This window comes from Hoplias malabaricus, chromosome 1, assembly GCF_029633855.1.
Source record: "Hoplias malabaricus isolate fHopMal1 chromosome 1, fHopMal1.hap1, whole genome shotgun sequence".
Classification (NCBI taxonomy): domain Eukaryota; kingdom Metazoa; phylum Chordata; class Actinopteri; order Characiformes; family Erythrinidae; genus Hoplias; species Hoplias malabaricus.
The window spans coordinates 41,343,994-41,367,066 of NC_089800.1; the positions used below are offsets into that span (position 1 = coordinate 41,343,994).

General features: G+C 39.6%; 2 protein-coding genes across 2 annotated transcripts; both read left to right on the forward strand.

Annotated features, from left to right (window-relative positions):
* The first annotated feature begins 962 nt into the window (after nucleotides 1–962).
* Nucleotides 963–1,934, forward strand: LOC136665896 (odorant receptor 131-2-like). The gene has a single exon (XM_066643789.1). It carries the CDS (start codon nucleotides 963–965, stop codon nucleotides 1,932–1,934), a length of 972 nt encoding a protein of 323 aa, XP_066499886.1.
* Nucleotides 1,935–11,241: 9,307 nt separating this feature from the next.
* LOC136665967 (odorant receptor 131-2-like) lies at nucleotides 11,242–12,213 on the forward strand. The gene has a single exon (XM_066643913.1). It carries the CDS (start codon nucleotides 11,242–11,244, stop codon nucleotides 12,211–12,213), a length of 972 nt encoding a protein of 323 aa, XP_066500010.1.
* Nucleotides 12,214–23,073: the final 10,860 nt, after the last annotated feature.

The following is a 23,073-nucleotide window of genomic DNA, read 5'->3' on the forward strand; positions in this document are numbered from 1 at the left end:
TTATTATGGAAGCCCTGAAGTCTAAGGTTAATAAAAAATTGGGAGGAGCTAGATGCTAAGAATTAGCATGCTGTGCCAACTTTGAGCACAAGGGAGCAGTCCAACTTGATACAATGCCCACGGCCAAAACACGAACAACCTTGTCTTCATACAACCACAAAAGAGACAAAGTGTTCAGCTGGTTCACATTCAGGAGATCAGTCCAGTCATGAAATTTCCTTGCTATTAAATATTCCACAGTCAACTGTCAGTAGTATTATAAATAAGAAGAAGTGATTGGGAATGACAGCAACTCATCCACGAAGTGGTAGGCCACAAGTGAAGGAGCAAGGTCAGCAGATGATGAAGGGCATAGTGCGCATAGGTCGCCAACTTTCTGCAGAATAATCCCATAATAATATGCAGAATAATCCCTCTTTTGGAATCCTGATTAACAAAAGTAAAAAAAAGGTTTCACATGTATTTAATATATGATTTGGTTTTTACATAGAATTAGGTTGGTATGAATGAATCATTTATATAAGAAGAAATAGAGGGAATATGAGTTCCACTACATGCTTGGATCTCTAATAAATAACACAAATAAACAAGGTTTCTTTTAATTTGTCCAATAATTCAAAATAATGTACCCAAATATGCAATTTTCTTCAAACTATGAAGCTGGTACATAGTAAATATGCACATAATTTTTTATATTATTTTTAGGACACAATTAAATATTAATGCTAAACACACTGTTGCTATGCAAAACTTGTTTTTGAACTGAAGTGCCACTTGGTTCTCCTTATCGGCAAGGGGTCTTTGTGAACAGTATAAAAGGAGTATAATTTAGATTTAAGCTGTAGATGGCTAATCCAACTGCTGTTTGTTTTTAAATTTTGCAACATGTTTTCAGGTAATCCACTCAAACATTTGAGTGATTATTCTTTTTTTAATTAATATCAGTAAATCCTCTTCCAGAGATGCAGAACTCAATGATTAACAGTAGCTTAAATATTGACATGATGAATTTTTCCAGAGTTTTTATGAAGCAGGTTATGTTTGTACAGGTACTGGTGGGAATATTTTTCTATGTGAACTGCCTGATGATATTCACTTTTCTGAAAAAAGAGATGTTCAGGGAGGACACTCGCTACATTTTGTTTGCACAAACACTATTAGTAGATTCTTTTCTGATGGTATTTACTGATGTAATGTTGTTATGGAATTACTTCAAGTACTCTATCCATATGATTCCTTGCATTCTTATATGTACAATTGTAACTCTTGTCACCATCTGTTCTCCATTGACTCTTGTGGCAATGTGTCTGGAACGTTATGTTGCTATCTGCATGCCTTTAAGACATGCTGACATCTCTACCAGCAGGACCAGACTCTTTGGATTTCTTACCATATGGGGTATAAGCTCCATAGCTCCACTGTTCAGTTTTATAGCTTATCTTTCTGTTGTTCATCCTTCGGCTCTGCTCTCTTATGCTGTGTGCAGTGTGGAGGTAATGTTAGGGGAAGAATGGCAGGCACAAACACGTGTTTTAATTTTTCAGTTTCTTTTTCTCCTTATGATCATCATCATTGTCTTCACCTACGTCAAGATAATGACTGCTGCCAGGGCCTCTGCAGACAATAAAAAATCAACTAGTAAGAGTCTAAGAACTGTGATCCTTCATGCTTTTCAACTCTTTCTCTGTATAATGCAATTTGTAAGCCCATATATAGAAATGGCATTTTCTAAGAAAGATATCTATGTGTATGCTCATTTGAAATATGCTCTTTTTGTGATGTTCTATATAGCACCTCGTTGTTTAAGTCCATTGATTTATGGACTCAGAGATGAAAAGTTTTTCTATGTTTTAAAACATAATGCTTTGTGTGGCTTTGATAGTTCTTTCTCAAATGTTTTCAGATTCAGTAACTGGAAAATAAGACCTCACTAAACTAAAGCCCTTTAAAATTGTAATTATATCCTAAATGTCAGAGTTTCCCAGGGTTTGGTACACAATGAGAATCATTAAATCAGTGTTGTGAAAATATATATTTTATATCACGCTTGACAGTAGATCCCTAAATCATAAATCATAAATCACTGAATGCTTTGTCTCTGATTTCTGTAATATTGTAATAATATGCTGTGGCCCCTGAGTACCATTAAGTAAGTGTTATTAGTTTCATATTCTGTCATATTATGAAATTTATAAACTGCAGGAGAAAATTATTTTACTGTATCTACTATTTTTTTGAGTTGATAAAATACATATTATACGTCATGCTTGACAATAGAACTCTAAATTGTGAATACACTGAATGCCTTATACTAAATGTTATATATGTAATAAGGTACTAATATGCTGTCTTCACTGACTACTATTAAATACAGTGTTATCAGATTCATGTTATGTCTTAAAACGATCTGGTTTGTAGACTACAGGATAAGTTGGTTTACCATATTTAATTTCCTTTAATAAAGTGATTTATATTGTTATGTACATGTAAATTTTTATCATTGGCTTCGAGGTTTAGATGAAGCTTTTGGAAATTCTGATGGAGTGACATTACCTCTTTTCTGCTGTTGCACACTGTAAATTTCAATATCAAAATTCTTTTTGATATCATGCTCACCACAGCGAATCAGTAGTGACACATTCTTGTTTAAATAGGTATCATTGGTCATTTTTTATGTAATATTTTAATGCTGTTGTAGCCTGGTTAACAGATTAGAATCACTAATGAATTTTGACGACTCCCTTAACAACAATGGCCCCATCAGACTTACATCGGACCACTTTAACAGAATGAGGTCATGAGAAGTCAAACAGAATAGGCCAGCTAGCACAGTCAAGGGCCTACAAAGCACAGACACATTTCTTGACTGTATTTGTCAGTCTTCTCAACAAGTTTAAAAATGAAATATTAATTTGGGGTCTGCTTCCAACTTGAAAAAATATCCTATTTTCTCCAAAGATGGCCTCCTGCATTATACAAACCATGAAAAAAATATAGCTTTAGTCTCTACCATGTATGAAAACATGTCAAATCATGAACCTCTGCACATGGACACAGGTCAAAAAACTATGAAGCTAAATCTGCATATATCTGAAAAATTATTGTACAGACAGGATATCAGAATTACAATTAATATGTGAGAATGAACACTACATGGACACGTCTCAGGTTTGACTAAACCTAAGCTATCCTTAGCTCTCCAGCTTTCACCCCATCTGGGCTTCTCTGAGCAGAAGGACAAACTTACATGTGCTGGGTCAAAGTTCTCTCTCTTTTTAGTTCACCTAAAAAAATAATGGTCTTCTCCAACCAACAAGCCAGAAAACCAGCAATACCAGCACAGCTTGCACTATACAAACATTTAAAAGCAGCAATGGGAAAAATCCTGATCGAGGACTTTTGCATATTCACACATTTGCAGAACAAGCTCAGTTCCAATATCTTAATTTTACCAAATATTGGTATAGGTATGTCCAATCTCTAGTGTACACTATGTCAACTTCTAAGAGCCCATAAGACCCACCACTAGAATCATAGTTAGCTCATGATGATAGTTAGATCTCTTGTTGACAAAACCTTCCTAATGCACAGTACAAAACGGAACACTGGGGGAATTATACTGATTTGAAAATCAACAAATGCCATTTCCCAAAAAGTTGGGATGCTGTATAACATGAAAATAAAAACAAAATGCAGTCATGTGCAAATAATTAATACCAAATATTTAAATAAAAATATAACTTAAAATAATATAAGACTACATTTTAAAATTTTGAAGCTGAGTAAAATGTATAGATTTTGAAAAAAAATGAATGCTTATTTTATACTTGATGCCAGCAACATGTCAAAATTTGGGACAGGGGCATTTACTACTGTGATGCATCACCTCTTTTTAACAATACTATGTAAATGTTTTCTTTTTCTTGCTTGTTCTAGAATTACAGGTGCTCAGCAGCTGACAGTCACCATTATAGTGTTTTATAATGTACTGCTTTCAGTGGGGTGGCGGCATGGTGGCCCAGAAAGTAGTGTCACTCATACAACTCCAGGGACCTGGGCTTGTGGGTTCTAGCCCTGCTCTGGGTTACTATCTGTGCAGAGTTTGGTGCATTATCCTGCTTGACTGCTGCTGTTCAGATGCTTTGCTGCATAGTTCTGACATCGTTTATTTCTTTACTTTATTTTCAAAAGCTTCTTGTTTTTCTGTGATAGAGTATCTGAGCTTTTTAAATAAGCAGAAATGAGCAACATTACAAAGCCACAAGTGGGCATTTTATTTTTGTTTTTGATACTTTTTAAAATAGTGTGATAGTTCTAGGAACCAGGACAGTTCCATCAGGCTACAGCAGAAGAAACTTTTAAAATGGCTAAATTTTTCCAACACGTGCTGTCACAATTTTTACAGATTTCTACAAAAAAGGACAATTTTGGAAAGGGATGTGGACAGTGGAGATGCACACAACCGGACCAGAGGATCCTGTGGATGGCAACACTGCAGTGAGTACAGCTAGAGATGGGCAATGGGTGCAGATTGAAGCTAGACCAAAATGTCGTCTTTGTATAGCTCTGTAGTCTTTCTCTCTACTCCTGGTACGACAGCTGGTCCAGAACGATCAACTATTAACACTGCTGCTCAGAGACCACAGCACAGAACCAAACCAGAATAATGGTCTTATGCACTACAGCATAAAAACAGATTTGATCCACTGGCATGCCATTGGTGAGGATCACAAACACCATGAACACAACACAGAAAGTGCCTGAAGTGTCAGCCGGTCACAGCACCCCTGCAAACACCCTGCTCATTGGAGATGACACTGTTAAGAGGGTAAGAAACCCAAAATTTGCAGTGCGATGTGAGCCAAACATCACAATCACTGAATTTAATGCAAAGCTTCCAGCTGTACTGGCTGAGTGCATGACTGTGAAGCGGATTACTGTAAATGTTGGAAATAATGACACTATCAAGCAGGAGTCTGAAGTTCTAAAAAGAGACTTTAATGACCTCTTTAACGCACTCAGCAGGCTCAACATACAATCTTTCATCAGTGGACCTGTAGTGTGATATGATGAATGTGTATTAATTTCTATTAAGAAATTTGAGTTTCTGAGTTTTGATTTTAATACCCACACTTTAGCTGGTTTTCAGAGACATCCCCAAGCCACACCAAGTAAGACTGGAATTTGAGATAAGCTTTTCAGCAAGAACTGGCTCCAAATTGGTGCCTGAAGGTCTGTGTCAGAGAGTCATAAAACTGACACTACAGGCCCTTTTAAGGACAGTTTACGATACAGGGTCTTGGAGGGTCATGCAACTCTTCTCAATTGCAGAATGCAGAGAGACGCACAGACTCAACCTTGATTAAAACTGTTTTCTCACACATTTTGAAAGATTGTTAAACAAAATAATCACATTCCTTAATTCCTTGGTTTACCTGATGAACATGTTGCCTATGGGTACAACTGTTTGAAATTAATTCCATTTAGACAATCAAAATAGGTGGGATTAATTTACATGCTTTTAAAGTCATTTCTTTTTATATGAATTTATGTTGAACCAAGGTAGCCACATACTATGTGTGATATTTGGTTAAGAATTATGTAAAAATGGCTGTCTGAATGATATTACTTTGTGTTAACATATAACCTTTTATAGTGCAAAAGTATGATTCAGAATTCTGTGATGGTCAGGAATCATCTTCAAGTCTTTGTCAAGTGTCATAAATTTTATGTGATGTCACTACCAAGGTACAGGAAACAGCCAATCAGAAGCAAGAGAGGCTCCAATCCTCAATCACTGAGGACTACTCGGTATTCAAGGCGAGTTTTCTAAACTCTGGTTAAAACCCAGTGGCGCCAAATGACACACCCATTCTTTCCCCACTTTGTCTCCTCTTTTCACACACCTGCGCTTCACTTCACACGTTTACTCTTTTAAGCCTTTTTCAAGGCTAAAGAGAGAAATGACTCGGGTTTTGAAATGACTCTTCAGGCGCCTCTGCAGGCGTCAGACTCTCGTGGCTTTCTTAAACAGACTTGGTTTGTCTAGCTCTATTTTAATTTTATCTCTAGTAGAAAACTATAGGTTAAGAAAGCTATAGTTTAATTCCAGCAAACTCCAGTGCCACACAGAGCATGAAGGACACCTCAGACCTTCAAAGTGATAACAAAAGCTTCCGGACCAGCGAAGAAGATGGCCACTTGCACCCTCAGAATCACCTTCTGAGATGAGGCCCAGGAGAGACCTGCATGGACACGTCTTTCACAAGGTGGTAGATCAGCGATGATGGAGAATTCCCACAGAGACCTTCAGCACGACACCAGCTCCGACGGTGGGGTTGCCATGACTGGCGTGACGAGGCCAGTGTCTGTAGTGCTCAAGGAAGCCGCGCCAGAAAGCACAGCGCATCAGCGACATGCTCCCAGCTATCTCCCGGGATACATAAGGTCACATGGTTTCATTTCTTTACCTACAGCGGTCAATGAGCATAATTCATGAATAATAATTAATTCCAGCTAATACTGCTGTATAATATGTGAAGATGGCCTACTTCATTCATTCATTCATTATCTGTAACCCCTTATCCAGTTCAGGGTCGCGGTGGGTCCAGAACCTACCTGGAATCATTGGGCGCAAGGTGGGAATACACCCTGGAGGGAGCCCCACTCCTTCATAGGGCAACACACACATTCACTCACACACTCACTTTTGAGTTGCCAATCCACTTACCAGCATGTTTTTTTGGACTGTGGGAGGAAACCAGAGCACCCGGAGGAAACCCACGCGCACACGGGGAGAACACACCAAACTCCTCACAGACAGTCACCCAGAGCGGAGCTGTGTGACTGCGACTGGGACTGCTTGTCCAAGCTAAAATTGGACAGGTAAAGACACTACAGACATTTACCTGCAGGAAGCACAAATATGTTCTCAAGGTTACTTGGATTTTCTACAGAAAAGCTGCAGGTCAAATGGACTGAACTTCATTGGCAACTTTAACTTGTCCTTTGGGAACTTTTTAGGAGAGATGGACTGCACACAAACAAGAGGGGTGTTAAACATCTGGCAGAAAATCTAATTTTCTCAGTGTGCAACATCAGCACCAACATTCAGGAAGTCTCCTGTACAAGCTGATGACTTCATTTCCGAACCAGAATATCCTCCCTGCACTGAGGATGGCCTGAGGGAGAAGCAGACACTGGACATGAGTGGCAATGAGCAATCCTGTCAGCTGAATCCTCCATATTCTCTGTTTCCCCTCCCACATCGCCCCAACTGAACCTCCCAGCAGCCATGGAGAAGGCTGTCACTTTCCCTGGTGCAGAAAAGAACCACCCCAGCTTCTAATCCACTCTCATCTATTGCCACATCCCCAGTACTGTCCCCTAAGAAAAATCACACTCCATCACCACCTGAAGCACCTGAAAGATAGAGACAAACACTTTGACCACCAGAAAGGCAAGAGGAGCTCCATACAACTCCATCAGCTGATAGGGTAGAGGGGAAGCGATGTTTTTTCGGGTCCTGGCTGCTGCAGTAATGATGTCAGCAATACATGTTTTCAAAACTCAGACCCTGGGTGCCTGTAATTTCTCCCATTCCAGTACTTATCAGGAAGAGGAAGAACAGGGAGTACAGGTCCGACACTGTGAATGTAGTAAATCTACAACATATAAAATGTGAGGCAGAGATTCTATGGCAAAGTGTACAATTTACTGAGTTAGCTCTTCTAAATATCAGATCTTACACAAACAAATCACATATAATTAATGATTTTATTACAGCATACAGGCTTTTATTACAGATTGCAGGCTTGAGTTTATATTTGAACAGAAACTTGGCTAAATTAATGTAGTGCAGCAACTGTCTTAAAGGAGCTGGCTCCTCCAAACTTTCATTTTTTTAAACGTATCTCGTGCCAGTAGAAATGGTCTAGCTGCTCTGTTCCATGGTTCTTTTAAATGCAAGCTGTTATCATTTGGTGATTTTACATAATTCGAGTACCTCTGTGCAGTTCTGAAAGTGACACCATGGGCAGACTGGTTTGTGTCAAAAAAGGATTATAAAAGACTGCACAGCTACACTTTTCATGAGAAAAATGTACACTAAACCATGTGAACAATCCAACTCTGCAGATGCTTTGCTGGATAGTCTTAACTAAAAAATAATCAGTGTTATGGATGGGATTGCACCAGATAAACTGAAGTTCTTGCAAATGCAAACCACCTTGGAGAAATGCTACTGTTGTTCAAATCCGAAAAAGGGAATGTCGCAAGGCAGAACCCAGATAGCGTAAAACCAGCCTTCATATTCACAAAGACATTTTCAAAGATAGACTATGTGAAAACAGCATGATATTATGCAAAACACGACAATCCTATATTTCTAGCATCATCAAAATTAACATTAACAACAGCCAAATCCTCTTCGCCATGGTAAACAGACTTACAAACTCATCCAAATGGCCCTTGAAGTAATATCAACTGAGAGATGTAATGAGTTTTTCATTCTTTTTTCACACTAAAATCCAGAAATGTCAGAGTTCTGTACTGTTAGCAATTGAATTTTAATTCACACAGTTAGTCATCTCAAACCAACAAGTTTTTAAAGAATGTGTTTCACACTACACATAATCCAGATTGTAAACACTTCACTCGTGTCAGGGGTTTTTCAGCGCTCTCTTAAAACTGCAGTTTTTCTTCTAAAAAAGAAAAATTTAGAAATATAGTTAAGTGACTACAGACCAATTTCTAATTTACCGTTCATTAGCAGAATTATTGAGAAAACAGCAAATCACTAGCTTCTTGTCCACTAATGGCAGCCTAGACAAATTCAGTCCGGGTTCATTAATGACATTCGCTTAAATACAGAAGCTGGAAAGGTTTCTCTTCTATCACTGCTTGATCTCAGTGCTGCCTTTGATACCATTGACCATAAAATTCTTACAGATAGACTTGCAAAATGGGTTGGATTCTCAGGAACAGTCAAAGTTATTCATTTCATACTTGGAAGGCAGGAACTACTTTGTAGAAATAGAAAATAATATTTCTGAGAAAGTGCCAGTTTCCTGGGGTGTCCCCCAAGGTTCTATTCTTGGTCCACTTCTTTATAATTTATACATGCTTCCTCTTGACCAGAATCTACAAGCCTGGTTATCCTAACACAGCTATGCAGATGATACTCAGATTTACTTGGCCCTGTCCCCAAATAACTCTGGTCCAGCTGACACTTTGGCTATGTTCACACAGCAGGTAAAAGTGGCCCAAATCTGATTTCGTGACCAAATTTGATTGTTTTTGTTCTGCTGTTCACACAGTCTGTATAATATGACATATATCTAACATTAGTCTGAACAGATCACTCAAGATCCCTCAAATCTAAAGAACTGGCTTGCAACCTTGGTGTATTAATGGACTCAGGTCTCAGTTTTAGTAGCCATGTTAAAGCGGTTACTACATTTTACCATCTTAAGAATATCAGGAAGGTTAGAGATTTTCTGACTAAACCAGACCTGGAGAAACTTATCCATGATTTTATTTCTAGCAGGATTGATTACTGTAATGGTCTCTTAAATGGACTTCCAAAAAAGTCCTATAAACAGTTTCAGCTAATTCAAAATGCAGCTGCCATCAGTCCCGTTTTTAAATCCTTATATTGAATACCAGTCTGTTACAGAATAGACTTTAAGATGTGGTTAATGGTCTAAAAATGTTTTAATTGTGTAAGACCAGAGTATTTATCAGAGCTGGATAAATGGAGACGCTACTATGCCACTCTTAAATGCTCTCAGAAGAGCCCAGACTTTATACACTTTTAAATCAAGTCTTAAAACATTAAACTGAGCTGTAAGCCTTAAAAATAATATTTTAATTGTTTTTATGATTTGTATACTTGCTCTTAATTTTACTGATTTCTACTGTTCCTTTTGACTCTGTAAAGCACTTTGAATTGCCCTTGTGTATGAAAGGTGCTCTATAAATGCCTTGTTCTCCCCGTGTTTGCGCGGGTTTCCTCCGGGTGCTCCGGTTTCCTCCCACAGTCGAAAAACCCACTTTGGTCAGTGAATCACCCAGTGATTTCAGGTAAACCTTGGACTCACCATGACCCTGAACTGGATAAGTGGTTACATACAATGAATGAATTAATATATTCAGTGGGTTATATGTCTGGCCTTGCAGAATGTGGATTGGGCTTGTTTAATTTAAATAATCAAGGTCTTCCCAGAAAAAGACATTGTATGAATGAGAGCCTGTTAATCCAAAACATGTATATCTCATTCAGCATTAATGGTTTCAATGCTTTCAAGATGTTACAAGAAGTTACCCATGCTATGGACATTAATGCACCCCCATACCATAACTAGTTTTGAACTGTGCTCGTATAGCTAGCCAGATGGTCCCTAACCTCTTTAGCCCAGAGGATACACCATCCATGATTTTCAAACAGAATTTTGAATTTTGATTCTCCAGACTGCAGGTCCTCTTTAATTCAGTCCATCTTGAATTATCTTGAGCCTAGAGAAGTCAGCTGTGTTTCTGGATTTTGCTTGTATATGGACTAATTTTTGTATCTATGAGATATAACCTGTTTCTGTGGATGAATCAATGAACCCTGTTCACAGACGGTGGTTTTGGAAAATGTAGCTGACCCAATACAGTGATTTCCTCTCCACAACAAGTCAATATTTTGGTCCTTGTCTACTGTACTAAGGGTGAAGAAATCCCTAATTTCTTCAATATTTTATGTTCAGAGTGTATATTTATAAATTGTTTCATTATTTTCCTGCCCAGTGTGGTAAACTCTCACCATTTCTTATTTCTTATTTCTAAACCAAGTGTTCCCATTCCAAATTTTATGGAAATAAATATTACATATATATATATTTCCATATCTGGAATATTTTCTTCCTACTGTTTTCAGTGAAACTAGATTTTATGCATGATATGTATATTTTCATGTTCTGTTTTTATATTTATATTTATTTTTTCATTGCAGAACGCAAGTAAATATTAATACAATGAAAACCGTTGCTATGCTATTTTTGTTAGTCCCACTGAGCCCTCCTTATCAGCAAGGGTCTATTTGAACATTATAAAAACTAGCTGTTGTTCACCATTTAAAGGTATTTGCTTTTACATTTTACAACTAGTCTTCATGTAACCACCACATGAATATTTGGGTGATATCTATTGGGTTTTTTATTTGTTTGTTAAATGTAGTCCATAACTCTTCTTCCAGTAATGCAGAACTCAGTGACTAACAGTAGCTTAAATATTGACATGATGAATTTTTCCAGAGTTTTTATGAAGCAGGTTATGTTGGTACAGGTACTGGTGATAGTTTTTTTCTATGTGAACTGCCTGATGATATTCACTTTTCTGAAAAAAGAGATGTTCAGGGAGGACACTCGCTACATTTTGTTTGCACAAACACTATTAGTAGATTCTTTTCTGATGGTATTGAGTGATGTAATGTTGTTATGGAATTATTTCCAGTACCCTATTCATATGATTCCTTGTATTCTCACATGTACAATTGTAAATATTTGCACAATTTGTTCGCCACTGACTCTTGTGGCAATGTGTCTGGAACGTTATATTGCTATCTGCATACCTTTAAGACATGCTGATATCTCTACCAGCAGGACCAGACTCTTTGGATTTTTTATCATGTGGGGTATAAGCTCCATAGCTCCACTGTTCAGTTTTATAGCTTATCTTTCTGTTGTCCATCCTTCGGCTCTGCTCTCTTACGCTGTGTGCACTGTGGAAGTAATGTTAGAGGAAGAATGGCAGGCACAAATACGAGTTACACTTTTTCAGTTTGTCTTTCTCTTTATGATCATCATCATTGTCTTCACCTACATCAAGATAATGACTGCTGCCAGGGCCTCTGCAGACAATAAAAAATCTACTAATAAGAGTCTAAGAACTGTGATCCTTCATGCTTTTCAACTGTTTCTCAGTATAATGCAGTTTATAAGTCCATATATAGAAATGTCGTTTTCAAAGATAGATTTCTATGTGTATGCTCATTTAAAATTTGCTGTTTTTGTGGTGTTTTTTATAGCACCTCGTTGTTTAAGTCCATTGATTTATGGACTCAGAGATGAAAAGTTTTTCTATGTTTTAAAACATAATGCTTTGTGTGGCTTCGATAGCTTTTTCTCAACATTGTTCCGGTTCAATAAGTGGAAAATAAGATCCCGCTAAACTAAAGCCCTTTAAAATTGTAATACTGTCCAAATTTTCAGAGTTTTCCAGAGTTTGGTACACAATGAGAATCATTGAATCAGTGTTGTGAAAATAAATATTTTATTTCATGCTTGACAGTAGATCCCTAAATAAAAAAATCACTGAATGCTTTGTCTCTGATTTCTGTAATATTGTAATAATATGCTGTGGCCTCTAAGTACCAAGTATTATTAGTTTCATATTCTGTCATGTTATGGTGAGATTTATAGACTGCAGGAGAAAATCATTTTACTGTATTTACTCTTTTTTAACAAAACAATTTATAATTGTCCACATGCATTAGTATCATCTGCTTTGTATATGAATGTATATGAATCTTTTGGGAATATTACTGGAGTGGTATAACCTCTTTCCTGTTGTATGTACACAATAAATCCCATATTAAAATCCTTTCATGAGAAATCCCTCAGAGAATCAGCAATGGCACATAATTTTTTTCAGAAATGATCAATGATGTAATATTTTAATGCTATTGCAACCAGCTTACCTTGACACTGATATGGATTAAGCGGCAAAGATGATGATGATGATGATGTAATCAGCTTGTTATGCACAGAGCAACTGCATTAATTTCAATTATTTCATCATACAGTCCTTTACAAATAATCTTTATTTTGCAAAATAATAGTTATTCTGTTCATTGTGAGCATTCTAATGTATGATAATGACTACGTCAAATACATCAAATATGACCTGGCCAAGGGGCAGACCATGGCAGTGACTGCATAGACAGCAGTTTAAGAAGCCAGCATTCTAACTTTTGTCTGTCTTCGTGAGGCAGATTATTGAGAGGCTGTAGAAAGAGACTGATTGCGTCACAACTTGTTCTCACTCACCGCATGCAACATGTTTACCTCAGTGTGGTGGATTCTAATCATCCTGTTTTTATCATGATTTTATTTATTTTTCTCTGGGATCAAAGTTTATGGGAGTTGTTCTTGTGCTCCCTGCTAGCATTGCTTTCACAGCTAAGGAAGTGTTTGATGCTGCCTTAAAATTCTGCCAAATTAAGATATGTTAGCATGATGAGGTATCTAAGAATTGGGACAGGTTATGTGTCGGGAGCAAGCATACAGTGACGTAAAATGCTCTCTAGTTAGACAGCTCACTAGGTTTTGGGAGAGGCCCCGTATCACTGGAAACACAGATGGAAGCAACAATCTGTCTTCTGGACAGACAGCAATACGGTGCTCAGATACATCTACAGTGAAACTGCTTGTTTTAAAAAAATTTTTGCAAACAGAATTTCCATGATCCGAGAAGCAACCAAGCTATCTCAGTGGAAGTATGTTTGATCAAATTGAAAGTTGAAAATCCTGCAGATCAAGCCAGCAGAGGTCTAAAGGCAAAGAGCTTGGTCCAAGGAGGAACATGGATAAGTGGACCAGAGTTTCTGCCAAATGAAAATGATTGGCCAGAACAACATGTGCGATGGAAGGAAAGTCTTGACAATGACCCAGAGGTTAAGAGCTCTGTTGGATTGGAATAAACTTAAACAATCAGTGGCTTGGATGGTAAATGTAAAGGATGCTCTGTGGAAACGGAAGGAAGAATGTAAAGAGGCATTAAGAACAATCAAGCAGGCTGAAAAGGATCCTAGAAAGCTAAGAACAAAGTTAAAACATCTGTCAAATAAAATTAAAGGTGCAATAGAAACGAAATCACTTACTTTAAATGATCTGGACACTGCTGAATCAGAAATAATACAGTTCAATCAAAGACAGTATTTTGGAGAAGAAATTAAGATCCTGCAAAAGGGCACACAGCTCAGCCGCAGCAGTGCATTGTTTAAACTGGATCAGATTCTTCAAGATGGCATTTTAAGGGTTAATGGAAGACTTAACAAATATGCAATGCCGGAAAATGCTAAACATCCAGCAATTCTTTCTAAACACAGTAAAGTTGCCTCCTTGATCTTGAGAGACATACATCAAAGAAAAGGCAACTGTGGACGCAGTTATGTGTTGGCACAACTGAGATGCCAATATTGGATTCCACAAGCCAATTCTGCAATCAGGAAGATTATCAATAAATGCAGTGTGCCGTAGGGAAAGGTTGGAGAGCAAAGGATGGCGGATTTACCTGAAGATTGTCTTCTTCCAGACCAACCTCCTTTCACAAACACTGGGGTTGATTTCTTCGGATCATTTGAGGTTAAACGGGGACGGTGTACCGTTAAAAGGTATGGGGTGATGTTCATTTGTCTCTCTCTTCGAGCCTTTAATATTGAAGTTGCTGACAGCCTTGACACGGACTCCTGCATTAATGCAATTCGCAGGTTTATATGTGAGGTCAAGTTACCATCATGAGGTCAGACAATGGCACAAATTTTGTGGCAGCTGAAAGAGAGTTAAGGGGAGCCATACAACAGCAGGATAATGATAAGATTGAAAGAACCTTGCAGCCAAAGGGAATAAAGTGGATATTTAACAGCCCAGCAGCCTCACATCAGGGCGGGGTTTGGGAAAGACAAATTCGCAGTGCGCGAAGAATCCTTAATTCCATAATGAAGGAGCGAGCAGTGAACGATGACTGTTGTGGTGGAAAATTATGACAGAAAATAAGACAGCTCTTTGAGTCTCTGAGTCGGCATCAAGTGAGATAGCAATTTTTATTAACGTGAGAGAGGGACGTGCGCGCAACGCTGTTTTTCACCTCTCTGCTGACCATTTTTGATCAGCGTCTTTTTATACATGGAAAACCCTTTGAAGTTCACCATCTGTCTGCTCTTTTACATTTCAATCATCTTTCACTGTATCCTGTTCCCAAAACTCAGAGTTTCCCACCATTTGTTTTCCACTATCTCCTGTATTTCTAACACCTTTCCAGACGTGGCCTGTGACTCCCCCTCTATCTCTTTGGTCTGGAGACAAAGGGAGTTGATTGAACGGAAAGTGTCGATATGTTATTTGAAACACACACACACACACATAAGTCTGCTGTCTCACACAGAGAATTAGGAATAAAACAATTTCAGTTTACACAAGCATGCGTGGTCATTGCTGAATAAAAATATCTCTATTGATTATGAATAATTTCTATAAACAAATTTCCATCACACTGTCTTCATACAATAATGTGTGAAGTAGAAAGTATCATCGATGGTAGGCCGCTCATGAGTGTTTCAGATGATGTAAACGATGTTGAGCCTTTAACTCCCAATCACTTACTGCTTTTGAAGCCTCAACCAGTTATGCCTCCAGGCATCTTCTTTAAAGATGATACTTATTCTGGTCTAGATGGACACGTGAATATCTTCCACTTCTTCAGGAGCGACAGAAATGGCTGAAGCTCAGAAGAAACTTCATGGTGGGAGATGTTGTGCTATTAGTGGACTGTTCTTCCCCTCACAACTCTTGGGTTATGGGAAAGATAGTTGAAACGTTGCCAGACTCCAGTGGAACAGTGCAAAGAGTGAAATTTAAGACCAAGACCAACACTTTGGAAAGGCCTATAAATAAACTATGCCTGTTAAAAGAAGCAACATTAGACGACTAACAAAAGGAAGACAAGGTGATCCTTAAGGACATTTGAAGTTTAAGTTGTTGGCTCTTAATGTTATAATTTTGCAATTGCTTAGTCCTCCAGCCTAAACAATTAGGGGCCGGGTAATGTAAGAGCCAGTTAAGGGTTAATTCATTTGTTGAAATAATTTAGTTAAAAAGATTAAAATAGGTTCAAATATTTGAAGATAATTTATTAAGAATTTACAATAATTTTATTTTCTAAAATGCATAATTTAGTGTTGTATAAACCTTAACCATTTGAACCCGAACCCCGCATTTTGCGGGGTAGAAACACACCTTATATAATCAGCTTTGTAAGTCTTGAATGTCTGAATGCTTCTGTGAGCTCCGTATACCGTTAGAAAGCGCAGATCCTACCGTTTCTAAAAATAGTGAAGCCTCTGGGAGTAATCCAGTGTGAAAAACCACCTAAAAATCAAGGCGCTCCTTCAAAATTTTGGTCTTATGTCCTTGTCATGAAAGACTAATGATAGGCGCTAAAATCATAAAAAAAAAACGCTGAAAAAGGGACAAGAAAGACGCTGTTTACTTTCAGTTTCGTTTTGACTCACATAACATCAACCCACGCTGTCTCTGGGCAGAAAAATATGAGTCATCAGCAAAAACATATTTCTATTATTGATTTATAGTTTTTCAAGGTTTTTTTTAGGTTTCACATCAAATAACACTGCATTAGATCAACAAATATAAACTAAACAGCTTAAATAATTATTTATTGTGTGTTTTCTAAATAAACAAGTATTATTTCATCATTTTTTAAAAAGATTATAATAATAATAATAACTGTAAACATTATCAGCATCTGAGAAAACTGCCAAAGTACCAAAATGTTTTTTATTTGTTGGGATATTGTCCATATTTGCCCTGAACTAAATTCCTGAAAGTCTGGGCCTGCTGTGACTGTCAGAACTTTATCAGTCATACATCCCAGAGCTTAGAAAATCAAGAAAAATATGTCCGTCTGATGCTAAAAATTTATTTTGTCACAGTAATATGACATGTAATAAATTAGCATCAAAAATGCTTATGTTTTCAACTAAAATACACCTCACACTAACAATCTGTGTCAAGATATCCACTGTGGGAATATTATTTCAAGGCTGTACATTGAGAAATATGAAAAAAAAAAGCAGGCGCTAGGTAAAATTTTTGGTCAAAACATGACAACTTTATAGAAAAATTGATTTATCGGTCAGCATGAAAACCTCAAGTGATTACATATTTGAGTAGCTAAGGTTCTTTAGAAAATAAAACAACATAGCCATATTCAATATGTCACATAATTACTGTTTAAATGCAACTGAAAGAGGCACTGACAAATAAACGGAATAGCAAAATAGCTATATATATAGGGTCCATCGAGTTAAAAGGAAATATATATTTTTTTGCTTGCATGAAAAAAGGTCAGATGGCAGTTAGAGATGAAGAAACAGCACAGTTTTTTGACCAAGCCATATTGAGTACTTTTGTGTTTTATAAGTAAACATTTAAAAGAAGATTCTGTCTCACTCGCGTTCTTCAAATACTCGTTGTTAGACTGACTGCCAAAGGTGGTACAAAAGGATTTGCAAGATACGGAGTGCCACTAAAAGTGGAATGATCATTCAAGGCTTAAACTGATGTAGACATTTTGGCCAAGACATTTATTCATCTTCAGGAATTTGTTTCCATCATTTAGATTCCAGTTGAGAACATCCATCCATCCATCCATTATCTGTAACCGCTTATCCAATTTAGGGTCGCGGGGGGGGGTCCAGAGCCTACCTGGAATTATTGGGCGCAAGGCGGGAATACACCCTGGAGGGGACGCCAGTCCTTCACAGGGCAACACAGACACACACACATTCACTCACACGGACACTTTCGAGTCGCCAATCCACCTGCAACGTGTGTTTTTGGACTGTGGGAGGAAACCGGAGCACCCGGAGGAAACACCAACTCCTCACAGACAGTCACCCGGAGCGGGAATCGAACCCACAACCTCCAGGTCCCTGCGCCACCGTGCCGCCCCCAGTTGAGAACAGGAAGACAAAAAAACAAGGCAAAAATCAAAAGGTGCCTTTTATTTTAGGCGTAAACAATGTGATGCCGGGTGCTGAGGATAACCATTTCTGATTCACTAGGGTCTTGTAAGACAACTTACAAATTTTAAGGATAAACAGTCAAGTATTATGGGGTTATACTGAAATTTCTGAAAGCAGACAATGTGTACCTCAAACTGCCCAAAAGTTTCAAATAGTCTGTCACAAAACATAAAGGTTTTATTTGTTGTTAAGTGATAAAACTTGTACATTTAATTTTATTCTAAAATATTTTGGCCTGGATGGCTTTCCATAGCGCTCTTTCAGCCTTAAGCGCTCCTGTGCACCTGTGGAGTGTGCCTCTTGTTCCCAGACACTCCCCCTTCTCCCAGGCCCAGAGGGTGAATGAGCTCCGCACATCGCCTTTCTTTGTGTTCGTCTGTGTCCCTGCTATTAGTTTACAGATGTATCAATCACTTCTGACCCACCAGCTGAGAGCTGTGACCGAACCCCTGTAGAAAGCAGCATCCAGCAGTGCCCCCATCCCCTGCCTCACAGCTGGCAGCCACTCATTGGTTCACAGCTACACTAAGTCCAAGGAGGTATGCCCTCAGCTTTGCATTCATGTAGATTTTACATAAAACGTTCTCATTGCCTGGGCGCCAGGAGCACCACAACAGTGCGTTACCATTACACAGGAAATAAAGGCGTGTTATGTTTCATATCTCCTGACTGCCAGGGTGGTGCCAAAAATGGTATTCCTGCCCTGCCACGACCAACTGAGAGCGTATGCCAATGAAGTCACACGACACATGACACCGCATTAGCATCCTCTGCAGTATATAGCTGTTTGGATCACGCTTTACTGCCTCCTCTTCTCGCCTTGGAAGCCAATTGAGCACAGCTCGCTTTAAGCTTCAGAATATTTCTTCGACTTATAGAGCTGTTTTTTCTTCTCTTCACTTCTGTTCTCGTCTCTTTGAATACTTCAGCCGGCCACTGTACGTAGCCTGGTACACTAGAACTTATTTACAAACGTATACGCAGTACGAACCACTCAGAACCTAACGGGTGAGTACCCTTCTCCAGCATTCAGAAAGGGTACACCAAAGGCTATAGCACTGGGCATCAACGCAAACTAGCGCATTTTTCCTTTCTGCTCCTTAGTGCTCGGTGCACTGAATCCACCGAGGCCACGCAGTATACGCCAGTAACACGTTTTATGACGTGGTTCCTTTTCCTTTAGATATGCTGTAGGGCGGCAGCAGGTAGTGTCGCAGTCACACAGCTCCAGGGGCCTGGAGGTTGTGGGTTCGATTCCCGCTCTGGGTGACTGTCTGTGATGAGTTGGTGTGTTCTCCCCGTGTCCGCGTGGGTTTCCTCCGGGTGCTGCGGTTTCCTCCCACAGTCCAAAACCTCACGTTGGTAGGTGGATTAAAAAAGTGTCCGTGGGTGTGTGTGTGTGTGTGTGTGTGTGGGTGTGGCACCCCCTCCAGGGTGTATTCCTGCCTTGCGCCCAATGATTCCATGTAGGCTCTGGACCCACCCCGACCCTGAACTGGATAAGTGGTTATAGATAATGAATGAATGATTAGCTGTATTCACTGGCCCTCCATCCTGGAGCCTGGACCACCTGCACAAGGCACTTATGGACCCGTGCATCAACTGCACCGTGATGGCGGTGACCAATTGCTGGGAACGCCTGATGGGCCTTAAGGCACGAGACATGGTGGCAAAAATACGAGCCAAACGAACCACCTGAGCCTCACGGAAAAGCCACATCCGAAATGTTCTAGTGCTCTATCTGACAGGATGGACACTGTTTTCTCTGAGCTGAACCAGCTGAAGTACTTGGTTTTAGCTATGGGCAGCCAGAATCAGAGGCAGTCAGAAGAAGCTTCAGCGGATTCTCTGGGCTCAGCTTTGCCTCAGCCTGTACCAGATTCAGATATTCTTTCCACGGCTGCATCGGACGCAGGGTTCCCGCTCCTACAGTTTCAGAACAGTTGCAAGACAACCCACTGGATGACTGGATGAGGATGCCCTAGCCTATGACTGTTCGAGGCACTACCCTATGCTTTTCCTGCCTTTTCACTTCTCCCAGCTGTCTTGGACGAAGTGTGCCGGGAAAGCCATTGGATCCTCTTGGTGGCACCTCAATGGCCATACAAACCGTGGTTTCTGCTTTTGCTTTCCCTGGTTCAAGGTACACCATGGGAGCGAATGGGTCGTTCAGATCTGCTCTCACAATACCTTAGGCCCCCCACTGGGCTAGAGTGGTATTTTCCCCAGGTGCAACAAACTATTGATAATTCTAGGGACCCTTCTACTCATGCCCTTTATGAGGGCAGATGGAAGTTTTTTGAGGCCTGGTGCGCTGGCCAAGATTTAGACCTGCACTCCTGCATGCTATAGACACTTCTGTCCTTTTTGCAGTCACTACTGAATGACGGGAAGTCTCCCTCTATGCTTATATACTGCGGAGAATGCTCACGCAGTGTCACATAAGTGACTTTGTTGGCATATGTTCTCGGTTGCCTGTGGCACAGCAGGGATACATCCATTTTGGCACCGCCCTGGTGGTCATCCACCATTCATAAATCCATGGTTACATACGTAACCAGGGTTTACTGTGGCGTGTTCAGCAAGGGATTATCTTGTGGAGCTTTTCACTGGTGTGGAGCCTCTCATGAGACTTTTTATTTTGAGATTTAGATTTTTTTTGTATAATTCTAAGCTTGTGTATTATGTGAAACATTCAGCAATGTTTAAATAAAAACACAAAACAGAAATATGATCAATTTCTCCTCAAAAATGACCAGTACTACTCTCCTCTCAATGTAGAATGGGCAGTCCTAATTGTTATGTCAGTATTACCATGACCAATCATAAGGCTACCATAGCCACGTCTCCTCTCTGAGTCAAAGAGCCTGGTGAGCTAAAGCTTAGGAGCCACTAGTAAATGAGCTATTTATCCAGCTATACACCAAGCTATAGGGAGGGAGTGAAATACATAAACAGAGCAAACAGACCACAAAACAATACAGAATGAGCATGAATGGATTAAGTCTGAGTACAGCAGAGATAGCAACAACTCCCAGTCTGCATGTTTAATGGCATATCAGCAAAGATAGCAGCACTTTGCCAAGGCCCAGAGCAGAGTAGCAGCGGGGAAAGCAGACCCACTCGTGGGCAGTACAGCAGAGATAGCGGCCACACTAGGCCGGCGTGTACAGCAAAGTAGCAGCAGGGATAAAAGGATATAAAAGATAAAAGACATCCGTATGTTCACACATAACCGGCTGTATAATGCCAATTCTGCACACCTGTGCCATTTTATTGTGTATTTTATATAAAACTACAGTTCAGAGTAAACCCCAGAAAAAAAAAACACTAAATGGTTTTTTTAAATAGGAGGAGTCTGATGTGCTGCATCAAAGATCTCCCTAAAAAGTAATGGGCCCCTCTATCCCACAAAAGTCAGAACAACAGCAAGGACGTGTTTTCCAACAAGACTACTGCCCTAGCAAAATAATCAGTAGCATCCCTTATTTACCCTGAAAAAGCACAAAACACTCTGTACAAAATTGGGAAAACAGATAGAAGACTGTTGCAAAAAAATCAGTCTTATTCAAACATCTACAGAACAAGCTGGAATCCACCTCAGAATTTATATTGTCTTAATTTTGAATGGCAAGACAAGAATCAGGCTGCTCAGACATTTTGGTACAGAACTATCAAATCTCCAGTGTACAACATGTCAACTTCTAAGAGCCCAAAAGGCACTCTACTACAATCATAGTTATAAATCAAAATATTTCTAATATTTCTGTCTTACTGAAACGTGACGAACCAGCAACATTCCCAAAGCTAACATGAATATGCTAAGCTTACCGGCAAATGCAAAAGTGTTCTTTATTAACAACAGATGGTACAATCCTGTACATGTTACAGTGAAGGAGGTGATCTGCTGCCGGGACTTTGAACTGATAGAGTTGAGTCTATGACTCTATTATGTGCCTAGAGTGTTCTCCCATTGCTGTGTGTGTTTACATTCCAGCATAGGCTGATGCGGAATCTGTGTGTGATATCACACATGCAACAATCGCAAGACTACAGACCCAGCACCCAGATGCTTTCCTTGCTATCTCTGGTGATTTCAACCATACTACACTGGTTTCTACATTACCTGCATTCCATCAGTATGTAGACCGCCCTACAAGAAAAAGCAGGACAATTGATCTTTTCTATGCAAATGTCAAGGATGCATACACTGCCATAATACTGCCCCCACTAGGAAAATTTGACCACAACATCATTCACTTACAGCCACAATACAAACCCCTTGTTAAACGACAGCCTAAAACCTCACGCACTTTCAGAAAATGGTCTCTGGAAGTCTCTACAGGACTGTTTGGCATATACTGACTGGATTTTGTTTCAGGAATCATCGGGGGAGGATGTTGACGGAATCACACACTGTGTAACAGAATACAGAACAGAGGCGATTGCTCTAAGACTGCAAGAGAAGCTCAGCTTCCCCTAAAATGTCAAAAAATAAGTGATCAAATATATACTGTTGGGTGTACATGTCATTGAATAAATATGCACTACAACGCGCTCAACTTTTGTTCAGAATCAGCTTCTTATCACTGGTAAAGATGCGGCTTTCCTCTCAGTCATTCCCGCAGCTTCACAGTGCTTTAAACAGTGAGGACGCTTAGCGTCCACAGACTTCAATAGTGAAGCAGTGAAGTGCAGCGAAATGAGATGAGTCATTGGATAAATGCTGGGCTTTGTCCCGCCCATCGGACGCTCAGCGTCTCTGGGGGTCTATGGGGCAGTGGGCTGGCCTCGGCTGGCCCGGAACGCTCAGCTTCTGCATGATGATCTGTCTGAGGCTGAATCCCCTTTTGATTGACAGCGAAATGAGCGAATCAGCGATCCTTTGCTGTAAAGATCCGTGGGAGCATTACATTTTCATTCTGAACTGAGTTGAACCGGAGACTTTCTTAAACCTCTTAGCGCCATTTTCTTTGTTAAAAACGACTAGTGACAAATCGAGCTTCTATTTCTGGTGGGGTTTGTAGCAGCTTGTGTTTGGAGACTGACTTCTATCACTCTTTCTGACTTCTATTGCAGTTTCTGTCCAGCGGGTGCTGCTGAGCCCCTCCACCGTCACAAAGCACTAGTCACTACCGTTACTACCACTCAGGCGGACACACTTCACATGGGCCAAGGCCGTTTAAGCAGCCTAGCTCTGCTGGCCA